The 11,189-nt window shown below is 32.7% G+C and overlaps 1 protein-coding gene across 1 annotated transcript; it reads left to right on the plus strand.

The window, feature by feature from the left end:
- The first annotated feature begins 3,962 nt into the window (after positions 1–3,962).
- LOC113376237 (TBC1 domain family member 30-like) lies at positions 3,963–9,759 on the plus strand. Its single transcript, XM_026616146.1, has 12 exons — positions 3,963–4,020; positions 5,315–5,439; positions 5,502–5,627; positions 5,700–5,819; positions 5,885–5,950; positions 6,129–6,291; positions 6,347–6,518; positions 6,584–6,770; positions 6,844–7,117; positions 7,224–8,267; positions 8,319–9,115; positions 9,418–9,759. Exons 1-12 carry the CDS (start codon positions 3,963–3,965, stop codon positions 9,757–9,759), a joined length of 3,474 nt encoding a protein of 1,157 aa, XP_026471931.1.
- The last annotated feature ends 1,430 nt before the right edge of the window (positions 9,760–11,189 follow it).

Consider the following 11,189-nt stretch of genomic DNA (forward strand, 5'->3'; position numbering starts at 1 on the left):
TTCAAGCGAAAATAGTTCTTATACGGAAATGCTGCATCAACAGAAATTCATCACTATCACGGAAATTGTAATAATAAAATTCATCACATTTAGTCCAGTCATTAGGTAAGAATCTCGGAATTCGAGATATCCAGCTGTATGTTTGTAAATACTTGTATATTGATACTAGAAAGTTGTCTCAAAACCTATATATGATAGGTACACCCTACCATATGTAGGTTTTGAGACAACTTTTTAGTGTGAATATACAAGTATTTACAGACTTACAGCTGGGTATTTCGAATTCCGAGGTGAACTTACTATAATGACTGGACTATATAGGACAACTGTTTAGATTGCCATATATAGAAATTGACGAAGTTAATCAAGTCAATTCACAACAACAGCTTATAGGACCCTTAAGTTATGATCGCTGTGCAAATATTTTTTTTGCTAATATCAGTAGAAAGTTTTACTAAATTATTTATATCATTTATGTCTTCAATATCGAATTTATCTTTCTTATCAATTTTTAGATTTTTTGGAGCAGAATTAATCCAGCCTCGTGTATTTTTAGTACACCGTTAAGAGATGCCTGCTCGTGTTGTCAAAGAAATTTAAAGATCGCTCGTCGTTCCATGATGCCCATGAATATTCGTCTCTTATTAATCCATTTGAGCAAAAATTATTGGTGTTATGTAAATTAACGCATAACGGTGGCGCTTGCCAAACTCTGTTTTGAATTTTCGTAAATATGATCAATACTTTCTGATAAAACTTTATCCTTCGTATATATATGCATATGGATGTGCGTCATGTGATATTGTAACGCTCGGCAGACTTTCCCAATCTTCTTGAGTAAACGAAACCACAGATAGCGGACCGTAGTGAGGAATCAACCTTTAATCGAATATTTTATAGTTTTCCAGGTGCTGCAAATAATTGATAATTGATAATTGATAATTACTGTGATTGGTTATATTTTATATTAGGCAAATATTATTAGTTGTGTCCAGTTACGAGATACGCTTTATGTTACACCCAATTTAGTTGCTTTACTTACTTTTTTTTTTGAAAATTTTAGTTTTCCCGGAGCTGATATATTGTGGATCATTAATGTGACTAGATTTATAATTTAGTGTAATTTGTATAATTCAAATATTTTCATTTAGGTTTCTTCATGAGAAACGCTTTAGATTACGCCTAATCAATCTATTAAACCAGTTGGAATTACGATGTGTTGCAATTAAATCATATGCATTATTTTTTATAATTCTATTATTTATTTTTGTCTTTTTCATTTATTTCTATTGTTTATAATTTCTTCTATTATTTATATTTTTTATGATTATTATTACTATTTTTATTGTTATTTTTATTATTTTTAATGATATTATTATTATTGTTTTTCTTATTAATTATTATTATCGTTGTTATTAATTTTCCGTAAAAAAATCGAAGATGAAATTATTTGCGTGTTTTTACGTTTCAAAAGCTTCTGAAAATTTTGATATGCCTTAGAAAAAAATGGATGTATGTATGTATGTATGTATGTGGGTACACAATTTTCGTCGACGATTAGGAGAGCACGTATCAACCGCTTTGAATGATTCAAAAAACTAGTTAATTCTTAATTAGTTTTTGGCAAAAGCAGGTCCAGCCGTCCAGTAATTTTTCAAGAGAACGGAGCATCCGATTTCAATCATTCAAAAAACATATCACTTGTATTGATTGAATGAAAAATTAGTTAAGTTTTTGGGTAGGCAGGTCCAGCGGTTTTGGAGAATCAATAAAAAATGTCATTTCATTGTCAAAAATTATCATTAGCATATGCGCATGAAATTATCAGATATTTTATAGAGATTTTAATAATAAGTACAAATTTTCTTTATATATCTATGGGTTCTATACCAATGTTTATCAGTTTGACTGCGACGCGGCGCTTACGCGCTTGGATATTTAACTTCCTATAGGGTAAGTTATAGTAGTCGCAAAAAAATCGAAAATGAAAATTTTAATATTTTCACGTTTCAGAGGTTTCTGAACATTTTGGTATACTTAGAAAAAATGGATGTATATGTGTATGTATGTACACTATACGAATACAATTTTTCCAATTTCAATGATTCAAAAAAACATTCGATTTCTATTAATAAGGAGACGTGCTGATTAGTTTTTGGCGAAGACAGGTTTCGCCGTTTCAAAGATGGGGGGCAAAAAGTGCTAAAAATGGTGATTCAATTTTTGAGAGAACAGAGAGGCCTATTTGTATGATTCAAAAAACATTTTATTTTTCTTGACGAAATGAAAAACTGAAGAAATCTTTGGGAAGGCTGGTCTAGCGGTTTCGGAGATCCCATAACAAAAGGAAGAAAAAATTGCCATTTCGCAGACAAAAATGATCATTAGACATATGCACATCAAATTATCATATATTTTATAGATATTGTAATAATAAGAACAAATTTTGTTTGCATTTCTATGGGTTCCGTACCAATATTTATCTGTTATACTGCGTTGCGGCGCCCACGCGCTTTTGTTATTTTGTTTTTACACAGCTAACGTATCGCGATTGCTTTCAAAACAGTTCAGAATTTTCAAAATTTTTCAAAGTATAAAAAATTAAAATTTTACAAAAATGTAATATGTTTTCAAAAATTGTAAAAGTCTCAAAAATCCATTTTTTTCAAAGTTTCTAAAAAATGAATTTCGTTTTAAAAACTTTAATTTTTGGTACGGGAAGTTCCAGCAATTTGCCTTAATGCACAATGCCATGCACCACTAGTTTGTGTCAAAATCAGCTTTGCAGCAAGGTAGCTCTAAAAAAATTCAAAATATAAAAAAAAATATTTTTTTCCAAAATTACAAATTTCTCAAGAATCTATTATTTTCAGTTTCAAAAAAATGTTAGGGTTTTTAAAAAATTCAAAAAATTTTGATACGTAAAGTTCGTGTCTTTTTTTATTAATTAGTTTTAAATTTATTTATTCTCTATTTTATAATAATTGTCATAATTGTTGTTATCAAATAGATATTATTATTATTACCGTGCAAAATTGTGTGTTTAATGTATCCTTGATCTCAACCCCTCTGGTCAATTGCGGCACCTGCTTTGAGAGGCACTTACGTCTAATATAGCGAAGGGCGAAGAAGGCGCATGCTCCGGCAGCGGTGACAGCGTGCGGAGACCCAAGTCCTGTGCTTCGCTAAGCACAAAAGTGCGCAAAGCAATCCTCGACGGGGAAAATGCCAAATGTGAGGTTACGCACGCTCACTATCAATATCCATTCCTGTTGGTTCAGTTTTTCGACTCCGGGTATCAGTTTGTTAGTTATTAATAAAACGACAATTGTTTACTGATATCGGTCTTAAAGTGTACCTTATGTCATAAGTGAAAATTCAATTACAAGTGCGCACTATTGTTTTCTAAGGAAATACACAGGCGATCTTATCAATTCAGCAATAATGAGTTGTGATATCAATGTTTGAATGAAACCTAAAATGTAAAAATATAAGCTCATATTTTTTCATAGTTAAATAAATTACTTGAATATTTTTTTAATTGTGTACATATGCAAATAGCATCCTGTAAAATGTAAGGCTGCCACGTTTATTTTTTATAACCACAGACTGTTTATATTAAACAGAATTTGAAAACAAGTCATTAACCATACGCTTGATCATCGTTGTTTTCTACTTTGAAATTTTTGTGTAACTGTTACTACGTATACATTCCAACATTAAAATCAAAAGAAATGTGAAGAATTTCTTTTCCTCTGAAGACGATGTAAAACAACAAAAGTGCAATTACAAAGGATATCTACTATAACTCTGTATCCTAATGAAATCGATGCGAGACACGTGTTTTGCAAAGGATATTAAAAGCAATGGAAAGCAGTGACGAATATTGGATAGTTATGAATTCTCTAGTATGATAATTACAAACTAAATGCTTCATCGAGGAGCAATGCCTTTATTGCAACATGAGTTCTATTTTTAATTCGCTTAAATCATTGGCTGGTTCGCACATCACGAAGAATGGTAAGAATTTAATTATAAAAACATAAGTATACCCAGTGCTGGATATACAGTAGGGGCAGCCGGGGCTACTGCCCAGGGCGGCAAATTTTCGGGGACGGTAAAATTTGGATAGTGAAGAAAAATTCTATACAATATAATTAACTCATTTTCTTAATAACATTTTTTATTCAAGAAATATAATTAACAAAACAATACGATTGCAATGCAAATTTAGGCAATTTTGCTAATAAAAAGTTTTGTAAACGAGCTGAAAGTTTAAGAAAAATATGCTCTTCAGATCTCAAGGACTTCCAAGCTTATAGCGCCAAAAAAATAAAACTAGTAACGCATGGCATTGTGCCTTAAGGTAAGTTACCGAAACTTTCCGTGCTGAAAATTACATTTTATAAAGAGCTTTAAAATTGTTTGAAAAAATGACAAAAATTGAACTTAAAAAACCTTTTTTGATATTTTGATATTTTGATATTTTCGAACATTATGAACTTTTATTTATTAAAATTGAATTTTATTTAAATGAAAACGATTCCTATTGATAACGAGACGTGCTGATTAGTTATTGACCAAGGCAGGTCCAACTTTTTCGAAAATACGGGGCGAAATGCCAAAAATGATCATTCAGTTTTTGAGAAACGGAACGACCAATATCGTTAAAAAAAATTATATGTATAGACAAAATGAAGAACTGCTTAAATTTGTGGGAGGCAATTCTAGCGGTTTCGGTGATCCAATAAAAAAATTTCGAGATTTGAAAAAACATTTGGTGGTCAAAAGTGATCATTAGACACATGTACATTAAATTATCAGATATTTTAATAATAAGTGAAAATTTTGTTTACATTTCTATGGGTTCATTGTTTATTCGTTATACTTCGACGCGGCGCTTACGCGCTTCTATATTTTGACTCTACGCAGCCAAAGCCGCGCGATCGCTTTAAAAACAATATAAAAAAACTCAAATTTTTCAAAAAAGTCAAAATTTTCAAAGTTTGCAAAATATTATTTTTTTTAACTTTAATTTTCGGTACGGAAAGTTCCAGAAATTTACCTTAAGGCGCGATGCCAAGCACCACTCTTTATAGTGTGTAATGCGTAATGAATTTTAAATAAATTTTAAATGATTTTTTATATAAAAACTATTTAAGTAAAAATCCTGGGATGGGGCGGCATTTTTGTCAGTGCCCCAGGGCGCCAAATTTCTAAATTCGGCCCTGAGTATACCGTATTGTAAAAAATAAATAAATAGCTAAATGAGCGTTGGATGTTACTTTGTAATAAATAACGATAATTTCCCCAGGCGCTCGAACCGATATTCGTGCAACATCACCGCCGAGCGAGGAGTCGGACTTCAACCAGTGGCTGCACGCGATGCGCCTGGTTGCAAGCATGCCGGAAGGGGTCCCTCCTGAATTCAGGAAAAAGGTTTATTACGATGTAAATTATATATTTTAACTAATATACTAATTATTTGTGCATTATTTTAGCTTTGGTTATCGTTGGCTGAGAAACATCTTCAGAGTAATAAAGTTGATTGGCCGCGAACGGAGAAGAGATGTTTTAGTGCGTTTAACAGAGAGGATGACGAAGAACTTGGAAACCAAATTGTCAAGGTAAAATCAATATTCTTAGTTTTACTAAATTTTCTATTATTAATTTATGATATATATTATTATTTTGTACAGGATTTGCACAGAACAGGTAGTTCTTTCTTTTCGGGACCAGACGGATCGCACAATCAAGCTATTCTGAAAAAAGTTTTAATAGGATATGCTCGTTATAACGAAAAAGTTGGTTACTGTCAGGTAAAGGTTTTATAAATAGTAAAGTAAATTTATATTTTAATAGTGCTTACTAATATATATTTTAGGGTTTTAATATGCTAGGCGCCTTCATGTTGCAAGTTATGGAAAGATCAGAGGTCGATTCGTTGAAGGTTCGGAAAATAGTTACATTTTTTTCATTTTCATTGCATAATTATTATGTCTGATTACTCTGTTTATGAGTATTTTCACTTATATCTTTATGCATTATTTCACCTTCATATTTGTTTCGATATTTCTAAGTTTATATTAAAAATTTTCAGGTTAGTTTGAATTTATTCTGTATTTTAGGTAATGATTTTTCTTATTGAAGGCGTGATGCCTCCCAAGTATTTCAGTGGCACGTTAAGCGGATTGATAACAGATATGTCAGTTTTTCGAGAATTGCTCAGCTCTAGATTGCCAAAATTGTCTGCTCACTTGGATCGATTGCAAGGGACTGATGGAGAAGGTAGTATTAATTCTGATTTTTAGAATTCGTAAGTAACTTTTTTCTTCTTTGATGATAGGTTATTCGTTCGAGCCGCCTTTGACCAACGTTTTTACGATGCAGTGGTTTCTGACTCTCTTCTGCACGTGCCTACCTCATGCAACGGTTTTGCGCATATGGGATTTAATTTTTTTGGAAGGCAATGAGATACTTTTGCGCACAGCTTTGATGATCTGGGAACGTTTTTCAGAGTAAGTTTTTCAATCAGTAATTTTTAATATTATATTAACTTTAATAATTCATACATTAAAATCAGGCGAATATTGAGTGTAAAAAGTGCAGATGAATTTTATTCAATCATGATGATTCTGAGCAAAGAAATGTTAGAATGCGGTTTTAAAGACGCTAACACATTCATCAAAAAGGTTGTCGAATTTGGTCCCATAGAAAACTTACAAGAGCTTCGGGCTAAATACAATTACAACATGAAATGGACTCAATCTGTAAGGATACATATACTTGTTTAAACATATTTATATATAAATACACGCTCTAATGAAAATTAATTACAATAAGGTTCAGCCTTCGCCTAGAGATCGCATCAAACTTTTCTATTCTGATGACGAATCGTATTCTGATTCCGAGCCGAACAGAATGGCTGTAACTGCGGCATATGGCTGGACATCAGGACAAAAATCAGCAAGAAAGAACTCACTGGGGTCACTCATGATGGACCCAGAACGTCTAACAATGGACATTAATGCGCTGAAACAACAATACTTGAAATTACGAGAGCGACAAAGGCAGGCGCATCTCATACTTACCGCGGCGTGTGCCAGGCAAACAGTCGGTGAGTCAGTTGAACTTGTTTAAAAAAAAAAATACAATTCAAATTGACTTGAATCACTATATTTATTCTCTATATAATTCTAATTATTATGTTTGTTATTTTCTAGTTCCCTCAATATCGTCTCCGGCCAATCCAATAAACCACTTTTTGCTGGGTAAAAGCGCAATTTTGAACTCTCACGATCGACGTCGTCGCATTGGACTCGGAGGAGTCGGACCTGTTCCTCCAGCTCGTGTCGCCAAGTTGTCTATGAAAGCATCTCAAGGAGAAACTTTGTTGTGGAAGGACACCGACAGTAAACGACGTACTCTGACCAGAAGAGATTCTATTAAATGGAAGGATATTCCTAAAACAGACTCTACAAATACAAATAATAACGACATTAATTCCAAAAGCGTGTATGGTGATGATGATTTGTTAGCAGGGAGTTCCGAGAACTACAATAGCTACGTTCAAGATTTGCGAGGACAAAGTGATTCTTCCTCGTCTTACAGTGAAGAAAGCAGTACTTCAAGTACAAGTACGGAATTATGTGATGAACCTAATCGGTTAAGTGATTTTGATGCTGAACCGCTTTCAGTCGATGATGCCAATGAAAACCCTGTTTTAGATGCAAAAACAAGTCCAAAATATGATCCGTTACCAGAAATAAAAACCAGTCCCATTTGTGAAGAATTTCCAAAAACGACCTGCGAATTTCTTCGTGATCCTAGTAAAGAAAATATAAACGAAAGCACAGAAATAATAAATAGCAGTCTTCACAATTTATCCTCAGAATTAGATTCTAGTAAAATATATGAAAATATTCAAGAGAGTGATTTTAACTATCCACGGGATCTCAGTCAAGAACATTTAGAACAAGCTTCGGAAGTAGAAAGTTGTTTGAGCCGAGTTTATGAATCGTCGTTAATCAGGAAACCATTTTTTTATCGTCATGATCTTAGCGAAGAAAATCTAAGTGAAAAGGCAGAAGCTATAGTTGCAAAAAGTAATATTACAGAAGAACACAATTTAGTAGAAATCAATCCTATTTACCAACCTGAATCACAATTTACCTGCTCTGATAATTTGAGTACGATAAATTTAAGCGGAGAGTTTGAAAATAAACCAACACGAATTACTCTAGATATTGAGCAGTCTCCCGAAAAATGTTTTACATTTCTTCGTAATTTAAGTGATGAAAAATTAACTTTGAATTTAGATTTAAAAAGTGATTCTGCTTGCGAATCGTTATCGGGAACATATTTAACAAAAACCAGTCCGACTTACGAACCATCATTTCCAAAACATAGTCCATTATACGACGATTTACTTAAAAATAATTTATCTCGGGATCTCAGTGAGGATAGCATAAGCAGAAAAGATAAATTTGCATCTAATTTTGATTACTTACTAACATCCGAAAATGAAGTTAACGTTAATTCAAGTGAAGAGAATTTGTGTGAACGTAAAAATTATGTCACAGAAGCTGCTATTGAAAATATCGCGCAGACAATCCAGGAGAACAAAAATTTACTATCTCGTGTTACTGAAGATAGATTAAAAGAAAAAAGTCAATTTGATAAAAATATCGCCGCAACTGAACCCGAATCAACCAATCAAGACCTCGAAGTTTCAACATCGAGCTCTGTGACATTTGATAATCAACTTACAGAAAAAGATGAATTTTTAGTAAATGATACATTTTTAAGTAGTGTGGATCACTCATATTTTTTGACAAACAGAAGCTTAACAGAAAGTACTTCTGATCAGAATTTTCAGTTCTGTGTTCTTTGCCAAGAATCGGCGTGCACTTGTTCCGAGAACACTGTGCAGAATACAGGGAAAAAACATAGTGAACGAGCCTTACAAATTATTGAAGAGAATTCCAAAATCTTACACAGGATATCTAGGTACAACATAGAAAATACATCAGCGTTGAATTTTCCTCATTTAACAGACTTTTACAGTATAAAATTAGGTGACAACCGAAATCCGTCGGATTTGAGTGACGACCAGGTTGGCGATGCAAGTCAAAATTCAATTTGTCTATCCAGAAGTAATAGCAGGTACGACTTAAATTTTTCCAAGTATGTTACCACGACTGAACCCCGTTTGACGTTTAAGAATTATTTTATAGACAAAGAGAAACTTTCGCCTATATATCGGTTGAACAGTGAAGAAAAAAATATTTTTAATATTACAAATAGTGCCAATATTAATGACGTTGTGAGTGATATTTCATTTAGAAAAGATTGTGTATCCGATTCGTTGCCTTTTGATTATAAATTCCATGTTATTGGGACGATGCGATTCCGAAGGATGAGAAGGATTCACCTAAAGATAAGTACGTATTAGATGATAATGCAACAAAATCAGAAGCCAGCACTGACTCGAAATCTGATAAATCTCGTTTGACGTTGACTCCTGATTTTGATTTTGTCCTAAGGAAAGATATACAAAGTCGACTTTCTCCTATAACGTCCACATCGATTTCATCAGAATATCGCGACAATATAAGGAACCCTTACAGTTCCGTATTGAGTCCTAGTCATTTATCAAATTTCCGTTCAATATTGAGTATGGACAATAATTTTACATCTGATAGTAAATCTAAGTCTTATAATATTCAATCGCCTAATGAAAAAAGCCCGAATGAGTAGTTTTATATGAACTACTCGACTAGGCTACAATTTAAATATGTGATATCACTAAAGAACTCAAAGGTTGGTGCGCAACTAACAATTAAAATATTTGTGGCTTCAGATATTTTTACAAACTAGTATCTAGAGTTCATATTCATAAAACAAACATATAATATAACGTATTCATGCCTCTAGTCGTCATATCATACTTATTCTCTACTAACAAAGTCATTTAATCAAAATAATAATCATAACTGATTCATTATATAGATCTAATTAAATTTACCTTCAGCTTGAAAATATGTTTATAGTCTAATAATTATATTATATACCTTTAGCACACGTACCTGGAATTATATTTCAAGCAAAATATTGGGTTGTTCGGTAAGCAACTTCGTTTTTTATAATAATAAACAATTACTTTTATAAATTATGTATTGGCAGTTTTGATCGAACATTTTTTGTCATATTTCTGGTATTAGCATAATTCCGAGAGCACAAAGATCAACTGATCAAAGTGCTTTTTGACATGCTGATTTGAGGTAAAGGTTTTACCGCCTAAAAATTATTTTAGCGGCCGGAACAAATAATGATCCGATGATGCCAGGTCTTGAGAATATGATGAATGTGTCATTGGGTCCCATTCAAGCTACAAAAGCTTTTGGCGATTGACCAAACTTATGTGAGGTCTTGCGTCGTCTTGATGCAGGACTTTACCTTGCTTGTGGGTTTATTCTGACATATTCTATAGAAATATATCATTTAGTTTATCCAGATGATGACATAAGTCATCCGAATTAACCGTTATGTTATCCTGGAAAAGCTGAAAATGAACAACTCCTTTCAAATCTTACTAAACATACTGCATCACCTTTTTCTGGCAATTCATCAGCTTTGCACCTGTTTTCAACAGGTTCTTCTTTTTGTTTTATGGGAAATTACGTGTATTATATTCTTTACTTCCCATTTGACATTTCTAGTAACATTTTGCTTCAAAACCTGATCATTTTCAAGACTTTTCAGATGCGAATCGCGGACGCCAGTATGACGACACATGTTCTTTTCTATGAGAACCATACATTAAGTTTCGAGGAAAATCCCAAACCTTTTGAGCCATGAATTGTTGAATTTGATAAATTTTAACTCATTGGGTATGTTTTAACTCATCATGTATTATTATTCGTCGGTTTGCGTCAACCAATTGCCTTTCCCGGGTTTTTGGACATCAAAATACCAGGAATGAAATTTAGCAAACCAGTTTCGGCACTGTCGTACTATCAACACGTCATTTCCGTACACATCGGTTAATTTCATTTTGACTTAAACAGTATTTTTATTTTTTCTGTAGCAAAAGAGTAAAATATATCGAAAATGCTGATTAATTCTTTCCGTATTCAAAGTGACACCATCCAAACCTTACTTATTTTCACATACAAGCCTTAAAATTT

Source organism: Ctenocephalides felis, unplaced genomic scaffold (assembly GCF_003426905.1).
Source record: "Ctenocephalides felis isolate EL2017-DRISC unplaced genomic scaffold, ASM342690v1 CF-g0.4_SCAFFOLD_01886, whole genome shotgun sequence".
Lineage (NCBI taxonomy): Eukaryota > Metazoa > Arthropoda > Insecta > Siphonaptera > Pulicidae > Ctenocephalides > Ctenocephalides felis.

Excerpts from the sequence above, each read along its gene's own strand:
- LOC113376237 (XM_026616146.1), top strand. The coding sequence starts at position 3,963 with ATGAGTTCTATTTTTAATTCGCTTAAATCATTGGCTGGTTCGCACATC. Across the intron at positions 5,440-5,501 it reads CTCCTGAATTCAGGAAAAAG|CTTTGGTTATCGTTGGCTGA; the intron begins GTTTATTACGAT and ends GCATTATTTTAG. Across the intron at positions 5,951-6,128 it reads CAGAGGTCGATTCGTTGAAG|GTAATGATTTTTCTTATTGA; the intron begins GTTCGGAAAATA and ends TCTGTATTTTAG.